The sequence below is a fragment of the Phaenicophaeus curvirostris genome, chromosome 9 (assembly GCF_032191515.1).
Source record: "Phaenicophaeus curvirostris isolate KB17595 chromosome 9, BPBGC_Pcur_1.0, whole genome shotgun sequence".
NCBI lineage: Eukaryota > Metazoa > Chordata > Aves > Cuculiformes > Cuculidae > Phaenicophaeus > Phaenicophaeus curvirostris.
This window is the reverse complement of record NC_091400.1, coordinates 6,244,747-6,265,086: the sequence shown is the minus strand read 5'-3', so window position 1 is coordinate 6,265,086 and position 20,340 is coordinate 6,244,747. Positions and strand designations below refer to the sequence as shown.

General features: G+C 37.6%; 1 protein-coding gene across 4 annotated transcripts in view; it reads right to left on the bottom strand.

The window, feature by feature from the left end:
• RBM20 (RNA binding motif protein 20) overlaps positions 1–20,340 on the bottom strand; it is a 106,065-nt gene that overhangs the window by 69,112 nt on the left and 16,613 nt on the right. Inside the window, exon 1 of one of the 4 annotated variants that reach the window (XM_069863423.1) lies at positions 12,409–12,530. The exons of the other annotated variants lie outside the window; for them this stretch is intronic. Within the exon in view, the coding sequence (XP_069719524.1) occupies positions 12,409–12,422 (14 nt within the window). The 5' untranslated portion in view covers positions 12,423–12,530. Of the gene's footprint in view, positions 1–12,408; positions 12,531–20,340 lie in introns of those variants that run through there. 4 annotated transcript variants of the gene reach the window in all.

Below are 20,340 nucleotides of genomic sequence, written 5' to 3'. Positions count from 1 at the left end.
CTTTTTTCCCCAATGAGGTTTCCACGTGACAAGAGTAATTTGCAACAGATGCCATTGAAATACATGACTTTGCATTCAGTACCCACTATGGTGCAGCACAGACATATTTCAAGGTAGCTTAAAATAAACTGGCTTGAGCGCAAGAATTGGTTTAGATGTAACAACACAGAGCTCAGCAACAGCTTTCTCTATCCCAACAGGGACCAAAAGGACTGGTACAGCTTGCAGATCCAATAGGTTTGCATAAGCGTCCACTTCTGAGCTCAAGCTTTGTGTGCAGGCTCTGTTGCTCCTACCCCATCTTTCCATTCGGTTTTAACAGCACTTCTGGAAAGAAAGTTTAGACACCCATCTCGTAAGCGCACAACCACTTCTCACCAGCCCTTGCAGCAGCATCAAACAGGTGAATGAGCTGCACCACATACGGCAACAGCAGCTGCGGGGTCTGCAGAGAGCAGGAGCCTAAACCCCTCCCTTGGAACCCTATGGAGATGCTACACAGCTGTATGGAGCCACCACGCTGGAACATCAGGCATCCTGCATCGCTGCCACACTGGGCAGAGGTCTCAGGACTTTTATAAGTAAGGAATAAAGTTTGCATGCACCTCAAAAGTGAATTACAACTAAAGGAGAAGGGGGAGAAAAATACATGAGTTTTCACCACATCTGGATGGCACAGGAAAACGCCTCCTTAGGATATCTGGTCCTTGTAGGATATAAAAATTGTAACAACTGGAAAAATAGCAAAATGAAAATTGAGCACGTGAGAAACAGAAGTATTTTCAAAATCATACTGATAATTTTGAATTTTAAACAAAAGTGTTTTGTAAAATATTCAACATCATCTCCTTTTTAGCCAGTGTAAATATCTGCTAAATGTTCTCAAAAGTGCAAAAATCAAACAGAGGATCAGACATGAAATTCCTGATTATGTAGGGAGAAAGTATCTAAAACCCAAAGAGTTAAGAGACCAAACATTTAGTATACTTTCAAAGAACATGCCCATACTCAATTGCTCATCATGTTCAGCTCTTCCCAGATTCAGGGATAGGGTTTTTTTCTGGCTTTAAAGCACTTCCTAAACATCACCTCCACACCACCACCTAAACGAACGATGCACTCGTATGCACAATGCATATTTTATGATCTGCTAGACCAGGATTTCCTGGAGCGTGTTCACAAAGAAGACCATATGGGAGAGAGTTTCTTTCCACATGCACAACCTAACTTAATTTTCAGTTGCTTCTGTATTTTATATTTTTTTTATGCTTCAATTCAATTTCTATTCTACTCCCTCCCCCACTCAAGAAAGGAATCTAGAAATATAAAGGATAAGTCCAGGAAAAACTTGCAATTTATTACAGATGCTTACTTGAAAGAAAAAAACAGCCACAATGGATTAATGTATTTCCTTTCCCACAGCTTTTTCACTTAAACCATAACTCTGCATATTTAGTGCAACTCTTCCATCTGCCAGTGGCATTGTGCTGACACATCCAGCACACGGGCTGCGGGGACTGACAGCAAGGAGACAGGTCCCACCACTGCTCTCAAACTTCGTGATTAATATGGCATGAAGACTGGTGAAAAGCCACACTTAGGGATATTGCTGACTATCAACAGTGACCCAAATCCTTGTTATTCCAGCCGTTTATCCTAATCATGAGTCAAGACACTAACAAAAGAAAATGCCCATGAACAAAACCAAAGCAGATAGCTATCAAAAGCTTAAGTCAAGGGATATAGTCAGACTTGTTCCTTTATCTTACAAGAATCACAGATTCATAGAATGGTTTGGGTTGGAACGGACTTTTAAAGGTCATCTGGTCCAACCACCCTGAGAAGTCCTGCATCGCCTGTGCAGTGGAAGAAGAACTTGCTAATATAGGCATTTGCTTTTTCTTTCATGAAAAATCATACAACCAAGGGGGAGGTACTTATCTTTTTACAATGTCAGTTTGAGTCCACATCACTGTCAGAGTTTATCCTTTGAACCCAATCCTTTCATCAGACACATATATAAACACACATACATTTGACAATATGGGAAGTGTTACTGATAGGTAAGTTATGTAAATGATACAACACAGTACAATCACCTTTAAGCTTATTCTTGGAGCCCAGAGGTCTCTGGAAGAGATCAACCAGCCACATCGTCACACCAGTGCCCTGAAGTGACAAATCCACTAACCACAGCAATGTCACATTAATTCTCCCAACAGCTTGGTGACCCCTTTACAAACCTCTCTCCATCTCAACACTGGTCTGAATAAATCTGGCTCCTCTCCAAACTGGAAAAAAGATGTAAAAACCTGTAAGTTGCTTCCACACAGTGAACTGCCAGAAAAGGAGATGTTTCTCTTCTTGTTTCCTATGGTAGGTCTGCTCCTGTTGTTTCCTGGGCCAGGGGGACAGGACGATGACAAATGGGTAGGGGATTTCTCAAATATCACTCTTAATTACTAATAAGCAAGTTGATGACAATTCTGACACTGACTTCAGAAGTTTGCGGGTTTCAAAAGGAGTTTTTACCCCTTTGACATATTTCCTGTCTCTCTAACACTTTCTATATGAATTATGGAGAACCCTCAATTGTGACTGGCCAAAATATGCAACATATCAGAACAAACTGCAGCCATTTCAGCATCTTGAGAAGACCACTCACATGTAAATCCTGGTCTACAAAGTGTGAAATAGAAATGTCCTCAGTCTGCTAGGAAATACAACAAGCCTGGCTGCCAGGATCCCATTGATGCACCAAACAGCAGCAACCCAGCCAGGAACGTATAAAATAAACTCAAGCAGTTCCCACACAATGGAGAAGATCGACTCTTTCCAGTTGTTAAAGTAATGCAGTCTCCCTTTGCAGAGACCAAGAATCAGGTTTTGTGATACAGATGTTTATTCCCTAAGAATCCAAATCAGACCTATTAGTTTGCTGTGCTAGAGTTACCAAAAACGACCAATTTCCGATCCTACCAACAGAGCTTTACACTCAAAACTGTGGCTTCAACACAGACGGCCTTTCCCTATCCCCACAAAGCCTCCAGGCCGGTGCCTTTTCCTTACAGTTGATTATTACCATTAATGACCCACATCAATGCTTTTCATGCTCATTTAAAATAAAAAGGCACAAGCCTTCTTAACCCTCTCCTATAAAACTTATTCTTTTACATCTTAGCACATGGAATATTCCCACGTGCAGCACACTGGTCTCATCTGTCATCAAGCTGCAAAAAAAAAAAAAGAAGTCGTCTACTGCTCTAGACAGGCTAAGAGGTAAGAAAATGACTTTTTGTCAAGAGTGTCAGATAATATAGTAATCTCGTCAAGGAATCTGAAAAGAAGTATCACCCATTCCTGTTCATAAACACAAGCCTGGTTTGGCTATATTCAGTTACAAGTAAAGAAGGATAATTAACAGTTCATGATATGGAATGGCCACAGCATGTGCTATCTTATTTATGTTCTCTGCACCTGTGTTTTCTATGGTTTAAATTATAATACTGATCTTTTAAACTGCACTCAGGGAGTATCCCAGTTCATTCATATGAGAGAGTAATATGTTCTATTTTTAATCAATATGTAAACAAAAAAAAGGATGTAAGATACTGTAGAGTCTTACCAGTAGCCAAATATATATTGGCAAATTGCTATTAAATTGTTTACTTTTGTCTCAAGGCAACCCGAGTGCTCCCACAAGTGCCCAGTTCACTTCTCAATGTTATTCCTTTGTTCTCTCCATGTTTATGATCTTCACTGTTGTGCTCCAACTTGCATTATTCAATTCACGGTATTATGGAAACCTCTTGCAGCTCATCTTTCAAATCAGACTGTAACCTCTACCCGCGTAAGCCATGACTGCATTTTCCAACGCTCGGAACAACAAAACCACACAATCCTTGCTAAAGCTCTCTAATCCTTAACAAAGTCTTTGAGGTAGACGCAACCGCTCCTGTTAGACATGCACAGCGCCTACGGGAATGGCACCGAGACCTCTCAGCCCCCATGCAATCTAGGCTGTAGCGATATCGAGGGCGAGAGGTCTGGCTACAGGGCTGTCGGTGCAGCCCCGTGTGCCGTGGGACGTCTGCCCACCCTGCCGGCAGCGTCGTGAGCGATGGCACCACGGAGCGAGAGGCAAGCAGTCCCCCCAGTCTGAAGTCCCCCACCTATGGCCAGGTGGGTAATACAGCAGTTTTATTGCAACTGCCCGGTCTTTTTTCCAGCACCAATAGACTGTTCCTGCCCTAGATATCGTGGGAAAGAATGTCCTCGCTCTTTTATTTAGTTATTAATTTTTTAACTAGTTATTGCATTATAATGGCAGATTATTGCATTGTCTGTAATTTCATCCTCTTTATATTCCAGTCATTACTCTTCACAGACCTCCCAGGAGTCGGCAATAAAGCACTGGTAATTGTTTTGTAAATAAAAATCAAAATTAACCTAATAACAACTCTGTTTTTCAAGAAAGCCAGCTAGGTTCAAGCTTCCTAAACTCATCTCCAAAAAAACCATACCAAAAATCACCATATACAGAAGAAAGAAGAGATTGCATGATACACGTATCTGTCTACAGACAGGGAGTTCACAATATAGGCAAAGACTCTGTATTTCCATTCCATTTTAAAGGGCAGCGGTAACACGCTACGGTATATTTGTCCAGCGAACGCTTTCCCCTGAGTTGAAAGAACAAAACTGGCTGTACAGCCAGTACTATAACCTACACAGATGAAAGAAAATTAAACTCCTTTCAAGATATTTAAATGGATGCAAAGAAAAACAATGTCTCTATCCTTTACTATTTTAAAAAGCTACATAATCATTAGGTGACTTCTATATTGTACAATGTGGATTAATGGTAATTAACAGTATTTATGTAATATAACCTTTATATATCCCCCCCAAAAACCTACTGCCAAATGCATCAAAGAATTGTTTGACTGACATAAAAAGCTCATATTGTTCAAGTGTTGTAGTACACTGACATTTAATTATAACATCAAAATACTTTTGTGTTCATTCCCTGAGCACTTTGGACAGCATAGAACATTAATTACTGAGCTCTGTGAGGAGTTCAAGAAAATTTACTTCATTGCCAGCATCAATATGAATATATTAACTTCAAAAAGGCAGAAATTACATAATATTTTGACTACTCTCCCATACTGATGAAATGCTTTGTTCAATAGATTCATTATTTTTCCTTACCACCATTCATCTTTGTTATATTTTTGTTAAACTGTGCTTCTTAGAAATATAAAGAAATACATCTTAAAAATCACAAAATAATTACTTTAAAAATATTTGACTGAAAAGGATAAAAGAGTGGTCAATTCATGTCAGGTGTTACTATTTTTTTTAAACACAAGTTTCTAACATAAACAACTTACTATTAGTGCACTCAGAAAGCATGAGATGGCTCTTATGGAAGATGTTTCTACTTTAACAGCCAACATCTAGGAAAATTTTCACTGCACTTTTTTCCAAAAAGCCAACAGCATAGTAGGTTCTTGCAGCGTGTGATTCAAACCTTCCAGAACAGCAATAGAGAAATTCAAATTTCTTAAACGTTTAATAGATTGCCAGTGGTAATGTAATGGAAAATTATTCTAAAGGTTATAACAACTGTGATACTTTCTCCCAAACAATCAGAAAAAACCTCACTTATATATGGGTGGGGTATTAACTGTTACTCTTTCTTTTTTTTTCCCTGTCTAGCTGATGTTTTGTTCACAGAAAAAGCAGTGCATACCCAGTTTAGATTGTGGAGGATTACACAGTGTTAAGGACGTCAGAAGAAAGAGTGAAGGTAAACTCTGATCCAGATTAACACAGATGCTCTGTCACCAGGATTTTCCTCCTACCACCTAATTTAATAGGGTTTTTTCCATTTAAAATATTCTCCACTTCTTAAATTCAAATAATCTTATTATTTGAACTGATGAAGTAGATATGTGCAGTGCTACTTTCAGTATTTTACAGACTTCTCTGTTAAGAAGGATGTGACCAGCCCATGTGGATGTGACACATTAAATCTGTTGTAGTTTCTGGCAATTTAAAGATTCTCTTTTAAGACGACAATTACACAACAGTAGAAACTGAACCTTCATTCTGAGTAACTGAAGCTGACTTCCAAACAATCATATCTTAAACCCCTAAGCACATCACTCAGACTTGCAGTTGAGACAAAGCAGTAGAAACTCTGCTGACCAAAAAAGCTGTGAGCATTGTTAACATTTGGGATTGACCATAAAAATGAAACAACAAGAACTAACACGCACTCAGCTGCCTCACAATCTGTACTTCATATCCTCCTTCATAGGCAGTTTTTTTTCCAATATTAAAAACATCAAACACAAGCTGATGGATTTTTAAGATTATGTGCTATAATAAACTATGACTAGTGAATACAAAAAGCAGTCATTAATGTACTTACCTCCTAGTTTCAAGAACACAGAATTACAATTATGGCTGTCAACCTTTCCATTTCAGAGTTTTCCTGCAAACTTTAAAATTCCAGAAATAAAGATGACTGTAACCACGTTTTTTATTATGACTACTTTCTATAATATATCGTAGCATGTATTCTGAACCAATTCTTTACTCATATATTGAGGAATTTAATGCTTATTAATATGCAGCTATCAATTTGCCATTGATTCAAACGAACAATAGAATATAATAGAAAGAAGAGCTTTTATAAGTTACCCAGATAAGTTTTATTTCTATACCTGAAATCTAGAAGTGTTAGAGCTGTGACATGGTAGCCCATTATTGTTTCTCCATTGCAAATTAAAAAACAAACAAACAAACAGAAACTGAACAATCTTTTTTGTATGATATATTATACAGAAACTCGAGACAGCTTTAATCAAATTAAATATCACTACTTATTTGAAACTCTTAACAGAATTCATGGTGAGCATCTTTAGTTGAAAACAGAGGCAGATTAATAATTCATATGAAGTCTACAAACAATTTTCCTTTCTCAGACTGTCCCTGGCCAAAATATTTGTTCCTATTTTTATTAGCTAGCCAATTATTTGAGTAACTGTCAAATCGTATCCTGTTAAAAGCTGACTGATAATATGATGTACTTGGGCTGTCCTCATTGCACACTGATCAGAGAAAACTTTCAGGCTCCCCTGAAAACATACAGCTATTTTTTAATACTCTTTGAAGCACAGAAGGAATTTCTCTTACACAATCTGGTTGTGTGCTTAATATTCTCTGCTTTGTTGGACATTCATACAAGTGAAATCAACCTAAACACAGCAGTTAACAAAGACAAACACATAAATTTAATGCCCTTGCTTACAAAATTCGGAGTGGATAGTGAAACACGCTAAAAATTACTCAAAAGATTTTGTTGCTGTTTTAATAAAAGCTAAAACTAGGCTAAACAGTTCCCCAGAAATTATATGTCGAAATTATTTTACAATTTTCCAAAGAAGGACTGGGTTCTGATTTTAGGGTCCAGATCCTCCAGTGGAAAACCTGCCCTAACCCTAAGCTCCCACACAACACCAAACATCAGCCCCTAAAAGCATTTAATCTAAAAGCATTTAAGCCCCAGCAACGAGCTTCCAATGCTGGGTCTAGTAATTCCAGGTGTTCTCAAAGCCATGTTAGCGTCACAGATGGAGAGGATTTTTACCCTTCCCCACATCCTGTTTGAAAAAGCAGATGTGGGGCTCCCGGGACCCTGACAGACAACTCTTTGTTCTCACTCGACTGGAGGGCGTCCAAGCATTCTCGCTACAGAAAATGGGGTTTCTGTATCCCAGTTGTGCTACAACGGGGAAAAAAAATAAAAAAAAATATCACTAATTCCACGTGCCTTTTAGGGGGAATGTTTCGATGAGAATGGCCAGGATTACCCACACCTCACGAGGTTTTGGTTTATTTTAAGGTCATTTTTGTTTTGGTTTTCTCTCAAACCCCAAAAATATAACAAAACAAATATCCATCAATGCAACAGCTCTAAGATTCATAGTGAGAATTAATCCAACTTCGGCTTCAAATTGTCCTGCATCAGTCATTCATAAAGGAGTACTTGAACTCACTAACTGAATGCAATGAGATTATTTTCCTGCTCAATAAAGGCAAGATTTATATTCTTTCTTTAGGAATTTTATTGAGAAATTTAGTATTTATGCATCCTGTGGGCTGTCTAACTAAGCTTAATACTGGACATTAACATCTATATTGCTCAGATACCAGAGGACATGTGGAGGATTTACTTGGGAGTGCTTCCTCAAGCAGAGATTCAGAAAAAGAACTGCTAATGCCAAAATAAATTTTCAAGCTCCAGCAGGACTAACAAAAAAACAAACAGAAAACCCTAAACTTCAATTGTGAGTACAAATCAGAGAGAACTGAACAGGAGTTTCTAAAATGTTAATATTTGGGAAAAGCCCACTGTGATATATGTTGAAGAGACAAAAAAGTATATGAAATGTATTCACATATTCCCAGAAAGGAAGATTTTCATGCTTTTTAGGGGTAATAAGACAGAATACATTTATTGGTATCATAGGATTTCTAAAAGTGCATGATTTGCTTAGTTATATGCTTATAATGTATATGCACTGGATAAAAAGGTACATGCAATGAACTGTTCAGGAGCTAATTATTCCTAAGGAATATAATTCCTTCCTGATTTTATTTGTGTACCTTAACAATGGTTCAGAGTATTTTTAAAAGATAAATAAACCTCATGTCCCATCAAGGTGATGTTTGATAGACTGTGTAGATGAGAAATTCACATCTTAAACTTCTACGCAGGTTTGCTTACAGTGCTGTACGCAGCAGGTTGCTGCCAGAATCAGAAAGTCTAGCTCCTAATTTAGCAACTCCAGTCTTCAGCCATAACAACATTGCGTCAACAATGAGATTATTAACTTTTCTTTGCTACTTCATTTACTGGGAAACATTCTGCTCAAACTGTATTGACAATCAGTGGTAAAATCCGCTGAAAAGAACCTTCTATAGCTTTCATTCCAGCTAAAACAAAAGCAGAAAAACACAGGTCACTGCTTTAGAAAACAAACTCCGAGTGAAAGGACAGCAAAATACCACTGAAGGAATCCATTATATTCAGCACAATTCCAATACTCTGCTGGGCTGTGTTGCTCGTTTGATACACGAAAAGCCTGAAAACTGAATTGGTCAATTAAAAAAAGTCACCATGACAAACCTTAATGCAGAGAATGTAATTTCTACTACCCAAATACAATATTTTGGCTGTTTAAATCGTTGAAGGTAGGTGGCTCAAAGAAGAAATCCCAACTCTCTAACTGGAGACGTAGAGAGGATCTGGTTGAGATAAAAGAAGCTCATTCTTTAATGTAGTTCTTCCTAACTCTCTCCCTGCCTCCCCTAAAAGTATATTTTTTTTTTGTGACAGTTTCAAGACGGGTGAATGACACTAAGAAAAGATAAACACTTTCATACAGCAACTCTGCAGATCTCGAACCAGAAGCTACATAAAATCCCTCAAACAACAGAATGTGCACTTTTTAACAAGCAAACTATTTCATATTTATCTGGTTTTAATTTCATATTTCTATTTATTTATTTCATAGTTCTATTTATTTCATATTTATTTATCTAGTACTGGGAGTCACTAGGGATTCTATGCTTGCAGTCCATGGAATCAGAGAGTGCTTCAGAGCAGTCTGTGCTGCCAGATTTACATTTACATTTTTTCTAAGAGTACTTGGTAAATCTATGCAGCTAGAATTATAAATTCCCAGGACAAAGAGTGAGTAAGTTGTGCAATCCGGATTTTTTAGTTAACAATCAGTGCCGTATACGGTTATACAGGAGTAACACTCGGGGGACTATTGCAACAGAAACCGTTAATCATAATAGTAATTGATACAATATATTGCCACCATTTTCCTAAATTATATGAAGATCTTTGTCACTGCAGGAAAAACGGGTAAATTTAAGCTACGATTTATTCTGTAGTTTTTACTTAATGCCTGTTTTTCACTTGTAACTGGGAGACTGTAACTGAGAAATTATCTACACGGGTCTAAATAAGAAGCACGATATCAAGGAATATTTGACCAGCTCTCCTAACTACTTTTTAACTGATTAAAAATATATATTGAAAGAGTGATACTGAAAGAATTTCAGTTTTATTTTGTTCAAAGCAGTATTTTCATCTCATACAAAGATTTGCATCCATTGCCCAATAAGATTATACACACACAGGTATTGCTTCTGCCAAGCTTCACTAATGCAAGTTCAAATAGATATTATTTGTCACTTTAATTTTGGTTTTCAGGTATAATTTACCACTGTTGCTGATGACATAATGGCTGTAGGCATGCCAACAAATGGCAGAAAAAAATCTCGGTAACCACTGAACAAAGGGAAAATTCCATGTTGCTACAGAAGGAAAATATTCCTGTAATACATTTCCCATGGTAAGACTAAGTTGAAGAGACAGAGTCACCTTAATGATTATTAGTAATTACATTTTATACAGACTGAATATTCTAAAGAGCATTCATTTTTCTGTTAATACAGAAATTTGTGAATTTTCATTTCCTCCTTTAGCGTCCTGATTAGATTTTGCAAACGTGTCTTTAGATTGGGAACCATTTACCAGTTAAACACCCATATTAAATAAACTGTTTCTTCCCTTTCCCTTTGCCTCCTTCCCTCCAGTAAAGGGAGAGTTGTTATGATACAAAAGAGAATGAAAAAAGAGGAAAAACTACAATTCTGTCAAAACCACCACCATTTATGTGTAGTAATATTGTAACAACAAGAAATTATGCACAACTTCTTATGAATTTTTTTTCTTTTGAGACGACATTCATCATTTCTTCTGCAAAACTGTGTATAATCTATTTGTAATTGCAGTTTCCTTAAATTTTCAGAGTTACAGTTTGTTTACATTATTTTATTCTAGTTTTAAATCCCACTATAAATAAATCCAAATAAAGCATACAGTTTGTTAGTTATTTAATTCTTTATTGTTAACCCACAAAGAGACAGAGCCGTAACTCTGCAACTAAGCTGCTTTGCTTTTGCAACACTGCAAGTTCCAAAAATTTTGGGCAACAGGGAGGGGGCAATGCTGAACCAAGACATTTGATGGTTAAACAAAAAAATTCATTTAACATAACGTGAGCGAATCTGGCTACTACTAGACCCCAAAACAGACCAAGCACTCATTTATGCATTCTAATGGTCTGCAGAGAATTTGATGTGCTCCTTCTAATTTGCTATTTTGAAGCTTTCTTCAATTTCTTACCTTTATGAAGGCATATAACTGAGTTTTAGCTGCTTATCTAACAATAAATCTTTCTGAAAATGCGCATAAAGAACTTTTCCTTAAATAAAACACTATGCAATTCCGCTGGTCCTCCTTAAAAACAAATCAAAAAAGTTAACTGTGTAATTAAAAATTTCCCAAATACACCAAAAAAAATACACTTATCCTGAAAGTACAATAAAAACAGTAAATAAATAAATAAGTGTATAGGTATTCAATACTTGCAAAGTGTTTACGCTTATATAACACTAATTTATGTTTTTAATACATCTCTATTTAACAAAGCACTATTGAAGGCGTCACGCTTTTCTATGGTTTCCTGGTCTTGCTAGCAGTGTTCTCCCCCAGTCTTGTCCCATAGCCCTGCAGCTCAAAAAGCCTTGCTAGCAACTTTAATGAGCATCCTTAAAAATAGAAAAATAAGTTCATGACTTCTCCTATCTAGGTATTTTAGATACCAGCACTATCAGTCACCTCAGGACCCAGGAAGGATAAGGATATGTTGTCAACAAAGGAAAAAAAGAGATAAGGTCTTTGGTGCCCACCCCCTGACCTGACAAAATCCAGGGCTTGATATTGGTCTCCAGGTCAAAAATAGACTGTCTGCATCTGAAAGCAGCAGAGAACATTTCCACAGTTATCTCAGTGATAGTTGTTTTTGTAAATTAAGCGCTTCACAGATCGGCATCTGTATCTGCTGGAATCCACTTGGGAACAATAACTCCAAATCACGTTTGAGAAAAAGCATGTTTGTCAAGGGCAAGTGGAGCAATTAAGAAAAATAAACCATACCTTGAAATCCTCTCTCTTGTGTCTGTGCATTATGCTTTCAACAGAGGTAGATGACTTTACGAACGCCACCACCATCACAGTAAGAATTACAACCAGAACACACAGAACTTCAACTACCTTTGCTAATCAACATCCTAATACTACATGTTGGAGGCACAAAAGCTTCTAACGAAAGATGGAATAGTTGCACACGGTATTAAGAGACCCCAAGTTCCTTTCCTTTTTATGGACTTAGGAAAGAAATATCATTAACAATTAAATGTTATTCTAAGTATATTATAGCAAAACAATATCAAGTTAAATGAACACGCTACCTTTTCTGATCCATTATTTCAGCTTTGGAGCTTTTCCTCTTACTGATAATTCAGTAATTCCCCATGTTCTTCCTGAGCACTCACGTAAATACTCAAGCTTCAACTGCTTGCATTGTCCAAGCTGGTATAGCTTAAATCTCAGTCAGCCAGGAAGCCAGGCAGATAAGCACTGGCCTATGGTAAGTTCATATTTTGAAAGAGAACAAACTATTTGAAACAGAACTTAAGACCAGGGCAGTCTGTAAGTTAATGTTATGTTATACTTCGTGTATATATACACTTAACAATCAAGTAAATGCATTGACAAAAAGATCATCTGCCAGGTTCCACGAGATGTGACTAATTACTAATGAATCTATTTGATCTATTTCAAACAAGAAGTTTCTCCACTGCAGAATTTTAGAATTTCACGGCAACATAAAATAAACCAGCTTCTGAGACACGCAATTTTATTAACAAAAACATGGTGTGTCTTTTAGCTGAGACACACAGAGTTCTTTGTAAAACAGTACAACGAACCTTCTTCTTTTTAAGCTTGTCTTGCATAATGAATCTTTTCTCTTTTAATGAGAATCTGTTTTTATATAAAACCAGCATATTCTAGTTCGATAAACCAAGTAGAGATTAGATTTTTATCAACAATAACACAAATTTCTACAGCGTTTTTGAAATTCATGTTCAGAAACAAAGTTTAAAAACCCTTCCCAAAGTTGTAATAGTTTAGGAATTCTGCCTCATGACTAGATTGCGTTTTTTAGCAAGGACATTTTTGCTATGAGAAATATAGGACAATTGTACAAAAAATAATTCCATTTGCATATTACTCATTTTTTTCTAAAAGAAAATTCTACCTATTAATTTGATATTTAACAGAAAGCTTTAGAAAACAATACTTCACTTACAAAATCTTCAAGTATAGTGAGATTGTAAGGTATTGAATAATTACTGAGAGAACAAAAAATTCATGAAATCAAGAGGAAAAATCTTCTGCATATAAGTAACCGAAAGGACTAGTCTAAAAAAACTATTGAATGTAAAAAACAAACTTCAAGGTTTTCCTATAAATGGACTGAAAAAATAATTCAAAGGAACGCGGTGGACATGCAGGCGTGCCTAGCCTGAACAGCTTTCACATTATATAAGTTTAGTTTATAAGTGATAAAATATTTAAGCCGCCAGTCTCCAATCTCAGATTCTAACCCGAGAGAGACTTCCTTTGCTAGAAAAATAAACCTCTTTTGGAAGATAGAGGGTTTTTTTTCAATGACACAATTTTCATGATGGGAAACAGACAAAACCACATATTCTCCTTCTGCACTACAGATATAAACAAGAATCTGAAAGAAAACAATAAGAGTAAGCTGGTAGCTCTCAGAAAATAGTAGCTTGTTGAGTTAATGATTTAAACTTCTGTGCTTAGCTTATCTTGAGAATAATACAAAATGGGACATTTTTGCAATCGCCCTCAAGAGCAGAAAAACAGTGAGATGCTAAGTAAGAAAGAGCTAAAATACAAACAAATGCGAGACATTATTTTGTTTAATGTACCTAAATAGTAACTATTTCATTACAACAAAATGGTTGACAGGTGGATGATCATGAGCGATTATCCATTTTGCTTGTCCCATCCACACTAATGTCCCATCACTCCCCTGCATTCAACTCTCAAGAGCCTCTGCATAGAAAGAGACTTATGAATATGGGGGGAAAGCCATACAGTTTGATATCCTGTTCTATGATTTCTGAAAAAAAACCCACTTCTTTTCCTTTAATTAGAAAAAAAAATGTTCTACAAGCCATGGGGTTTTTTTAACCCTGAAGTCCTACATATTTTGCGAATTTGAGTTTTGCTATAATTATTATTATTATTATTATTTAGATATTTTGGTGACAGAACATACAGGCACACATTGGTAAAGACATCAATTTGTCACATGATTTCCTCATAAAACCCTCCATCTTTAGACAGAAAAAGGGCAAGGTTAATACACACAACCTGACATTTAAAGATGAAAATAAGTGATTTGTGAACAAGAAGTGATTTATGGTTCGCTCTGCAGCTTTTCTATAAAAGTTACAGCTTGACCTAACTGATGTAGATAAACTCAGCTCCCAGAAAACAACCACAGTACCATACCACTGAATAAGAAAAATTGCCTACTTGGGATTAATTAGAGACTGGGGACTGGCAAACAATTATTGATAATTTTAAATGAAAATTATCAATATTAAAAAAAAATTATATGTATCTCAATAGTTTTTTTAACCTATTGCTGCTAAAATTTTCTTGTACTGCTATTGCAACTGAGAATTTACATAAAAGTGTTTTAACTATATTATGCTTAAAGAATTTACTTTGAGACAAGACAGCTTTTACACTTGCAGATAACTATTTTCTCTTAAAACTAGAATATGACTGCAAATTCACAAACAACACAAGAGGAGTAAAATCTTTTAAAAGCACCAAATTCCAAGTAACTGGCTTTCCTGCTGGCAGCACCGCTTTAAACCGTGATGGAATTTTAAAAGCTGTCCCAATATTTCAAAATCAAACTCAGGATATCTTAACAAATTTCTCAGGTTTCTATGACTAATAGTGTATCACAGAGTTAATAGTTATGGGCTAAATGCAATCCTGACCTTTTGCGCTTACGGCTATGAGACCTGCGGTCTGCACACTGAGCCAACACAAAATTTATGCTTACAGCAGCGCTCTGCATGCCAAAAATCCTTCGAGGCAGGATTTCCATTCCTTTTACACAATCTCTCTAAAATACAGGAGAGGGCTCCCTACTCCTCCCCAAGAAGGAAAGTTTTTTAACAGTCGCTCCCTCCTTCATCAAACTTTTTTGGAGCAGAGACTCCATAGTGCCAGAAAGCCTCTGTTAATAGAACACTTCTAGGCATTTGATAAATGCTACATTTCCAGAACATAAAATTTATCTATCAACTCTGAAAATCTCTGGCCTCTCTCAAACAAATAAATGCTAGATTTCCATTCCCACAGTCTTACACCAAGTCAGTGGGCTGGATTTCTGAGCAGAAACCTTTCCAGTAGTCAAATCTGTAGTGATTCTCTTTGGCATTCCTTGGAAACAGGAAAAAGCGATGGATAACTCTCCCTTGTACTTTACAGACAAGGTTTAGCTGTTGTGGGAGTAGCAGCCAATTCTCACACACATCAAAAAACCCCAAAAAATTAAAACCAAAGAAGGTTTGGTAGAGGAGAAACTAGGGATCTGGCAGACCAGGACATGACAGGGCATAGGAAGACTAGAAAGATTTTTGTCTGGGAGAGAACTTGAAGGAAAAATTGCTGAAGGGGAGAAAACGGAGAAGGGCTGTGGAAGAAGGTGACAAAAACATCCTTTCAGGACTCCTTCCCCTCTCCTGTCCCCTCTCCCAGCCCTTATTTCAGTGGTGAGCCCATTTTCCACATATTGTTTGCAAAAGACACCAAGAAAGAGGCTTTGGAACACAGCATCACAGCCCTTCCCTGGGACTCTGAGGAATATTTGATGAATAATTAGCTCTCTGCTACTCTCCCATTTCCAAAAGCTCAATTTTGTTTCACAGGACAAGCCACAGAAAGCGGAATGGCAGAGCACATTCATCCCCAGCAAGACCAGAGTGAGCAAAGACAGCTTGGATCAATAAGCCCAGACTGAGTGACTACAAACAACAAATGCTCCTTCCAAGAAGCCAAACTGGAAAACATCAGGATAATGTAAAGCGAGACATGTGCCTCATGTAAACCTCTCCTCTTTCCCTCCTCCCATATGAGGGGGTGTTTAGACACTGAAATTCTCAAGAGACACAATAAAGGAAAAACAAAAACAGCTACCAGCTAGGCAATGCTACCCATGATAAAAACCACTTAAGGAAGTCACTGAGTAAAACAATAAGGCCAGTACACATAGCAGAAGCATTGAGCCTAGAATTGTGCTAGAAACTGCTCCTTCCCAATGTTTCTCAGCTCCTGTTCCAACGCTTCTTGCCTGAACTCATACAGACAGGGTAGAAAGTGCCAGACCAGATCAACCAGCCCAGCGATCTGTGTCCTACCCAAGGCAACCTACAGGCAGCTGCTCCATGAATGGTGAGACCATCACTAAACTCACTACAGGAATTTTTCTCCTCCCTTCCAGAAGCTAGTTAATATCATGCATGTATGCTTCCTTCAGCATTCTTCTCTCCATCCCATTTTTCTGGGCTTAACCAAAGGGTAGGACAGCCTCCAAAACCCACTCTACAGGTTAACTGCCAGTAGATTAAAACCTCCTACCCCAGCCTTAATCTCCCCCAAAGACCTGTTGGAAGTGGGTTCAAGTGAGAAACCCTACACAGCTGGATGTCAGAATGCACAGGGAGCTTTCATTCCCTATGTACTCCTCAAATCCTGCCTCTGCACGGCAAGACTGCACCTGTCCCAGTGCAATACCCCTGGCGCCTTCAATAAATGCTGAGAAAATCCTGAGCTAAGCACCTACTTAAAATTGATGGGTTTGCCATTCAAATGATGGTCTGTCAGCCTAATAAAAGCACCAGTTAGTAAACAACATTATTGCACAAACACTGGCAGAATTCTGAGCAACTGCAAGCTGCAATTAATTTGAACTTAGCCACCATGCCCACACAACCGATGATGCTAGTGCTGTGGTATTATTTCAGATCAATGGAAACAGCAACAAACACTTCCATCGCTTCTCCAAAGAAGAGGAATCAAAATTACGGAGTGCTGCTAGAGAAATTCACACTCGAACAGATGTAAACTACTTCATAGCCCCGAGGAAAGTGGAATTAATTCAACCAAGCATAGTTTGAGCTAAACTAATCCGTGTTGCGTATCTAGTTCTCACAGAGATTTGAGTAGCAATCAATCTTCCTGCATTCACCAACAAGTGATTTGTTAATCTGCAGTTTTCATAACATAATAAAGAGCATTTGGATTAACTAGCTATCATCGTTACAGCCTGATGAGCTTCTGAAAGTCTCTTGGTTACTTATTAGGTATGACTGAGTATACAGTGCAGCAAAACAAAAAGGGCAGTATGGATTACATCATGTTCTGCCATCTGGAAAACATTACAAGATGATCAATAATACTGGGAAGCCTCCTGAATCCATTCCTCATTTATAACACAACTGTTTGAGCTCATGAAAGAGCATCTGAGGAGCAATTTGTAAAATATGTCACTGAAATTCTGAGTAGGATACTGTTTTAAATAAAAACCATATCTAAGTACAAATTTAAATTTCAGCTTATATCCTTAACCAATTATATACCAATGCAAATCTCCACTGATAAACTGTCTTACTAAATCCATTTTTGCAATGGATTAGTCAACTCAGAGAAACCATACTATGATAGAGCTATACGGGACCAGCACTACAATTTGAAGATTCTGCAGCGACCGGTTAGCAACTTCTATTAGGTATAGAGCGAGATTCAAAGTGAGATGGCATTTGACAGCAACACAGAAACTTAAAGTTACTGCCCCAAAGAGTTCAGTGAGTGGGTGGGACAGGCTGGCAGTAGACAGAGCCACTGCAATCACAGGGACTTTGAGTTATTCCTGTGCTATGTGTTACTCCTGTGCTGGTAGTGGCAGAAGAAACTGCTCATGGTCCACTGCTGAAGAGAAACGGTGCCCAAAGAATGCACCAGACAGCAACTCAACAGCCAAACATTGTGTTTTGTATAGTCACAGTTGCCTTTAGTATCACCCACTTTTCCCATCAGGAATGCCCAGCATCCTATGTTATTTCTGGCCCACGATTCTTGGGCTGTGGGGCTCGCTTGCACTGCAAGAGAAGCCGGATGTGTTTCTTGCCAGCAAGGGACTAGCACCAGTTCTGACATAGGAAGCAAAATCTATACAGCAGCACTCAGAACCATTTCTGTGAAACTTGCTCTATGGCTGAAAGCCAACAATCGCCAAATGCACATCGCAGTTTAGTTTCACAGTGGGCCCCATTTACACATAGTCCTGGACTGATGTGCCCCTTGAGATATTTTTTTCCAGGAAGACAAAGCCAAGCCCTTGATAGGACAACCTGCGGACAACTCAGCGAACAAAATGTCTGGACTGACTTTCCCAGGCAGGCACTCCGATTTTACTTTCAAGACTACAGTATCTCCAAGGAGATACGCATCAGGTTTATTGTCCACAGCTCAAGAAAAGGTATTTATAGACGTATACATATGTATATGTACACAGACAAACATTCTATACAAAGCCATTCTCATACCAAATCACAGAATCATTTAGGTTGGAAAAGACATCTAAGAGTCCAACCATTAACCTAAAACTGCCAAGTCCACCACTAAACCATGTCCCCAGGTACCATATCTACCCATCTTTTAAATAACTTCAGGGGTGTTGACTCAACCACTTCCCTGGGCAACCTGTTCCAACGCTTGACAACCCTTTCAGCAAAGTAATATTTCCTAATATCCAATCTAAACTTCCTCCAGTACAACTTTACTCTCAACCTACAACAAACCCTCTCTACATCATCCTTTCAGGTAGTTGTAAAGACAACTTTGGACATAATTCTCAACAGCTGAACTCTTGCAGAATTCCCAAGCCTCCAACAATCAGGTCAGGCTATACCCATCACAAATTAACAACAGAGGTCACACAGCCTAGAGAAGAGAACCTTATAGAAGTTTCTGTAAAACTTACATCATGCCACAGGCCGTGCAATAATCCAAAATCTCAACTGACAGAAAAACCAAAGTGTGCCACGGTATTGGAGGGAATTTGGAACAGTTCAGGTCTGTCTCATTCCAAGATCACATCTTGAAAATATGAAGACAGTTCCCATCACATCAATGCTCTGACCCATACTGCCCCAGAAATGTGGCAAGAAACCAATCAACCTTTTGGACAGTATGGTTTATTGTATACATCATCATCATCCTAACACCATTTTTACACAACTCCCTAGCTAAATGAGCACAGGTCTTTTTGGAGGACACAACAGCTGTGTAGGAGACCACAATGGACTATTTATATGCGGGGAAACGTTAGCAATATTAATAGCTAAAACAGGAATTCCTTAAACAAATAAAATTGTAAATAAGTGCGCACACGCACACATGCACAAAACCCATATACGCACATAAAAATGTTGATATATTATATACGTATTTATTACTAACGTCAAGATGTTTTCTATTCCACCTGCGTGATGTGATACACAAGAAAGTGATTTCCTCCGGTTTCATTATCAGATCACGTGACAGGAATCTTTGTATTATTTTTGTACAGTTTAACGAACACTGCTTTATGACCTGGCTCTTTCATTTTATTAGCCACTTAAATAAAAACATTTCATGTACCATTTCTGGAAATAAAAATGTGGATGCATCAAATTCTTCAAATAAAGTCTCCTATTAAAACTACTTCAAGCTACAATATGAAGAAAACAAGAACTTTTATAGTCTAGTTTTAAAACTATATGTTTATCTCAGCTAGAACGTCTGTTCATGTAAACTCTACAGTACTCAAGCAAATGTATAAATGCTCAAGCTACTAAAAACCAGATATAGTTCCTAGTTCTCCAGTTATTGAATCCAATATATTGGAAAAGATATTAGAGAATTTAAAGTGTCTTCTTTAAAATGAGACGACTGGTGGGATATTGTTAAACAGGCATAGCAGCTACAAAATAGTTCCTTTGGTGACTTGGAGAAATGCACTTTAAAATATTATCCAGAAGTACAATTTTCAGTTTCACTACATTCGTATCATACCTATAAAATTCTCCTTTCCTTTTCAGTACATTTCAATCAATTTTAAAAGTAACTTCTGTGCTGATTGAACAGATGAGTGCTAGTAAATCAAAAGCTGTCCAGATCTCCTACTGTGGATTAATGCATACCTAATGGCTGCTACCCATGACTGAAAATCCTTCCGACAGCTT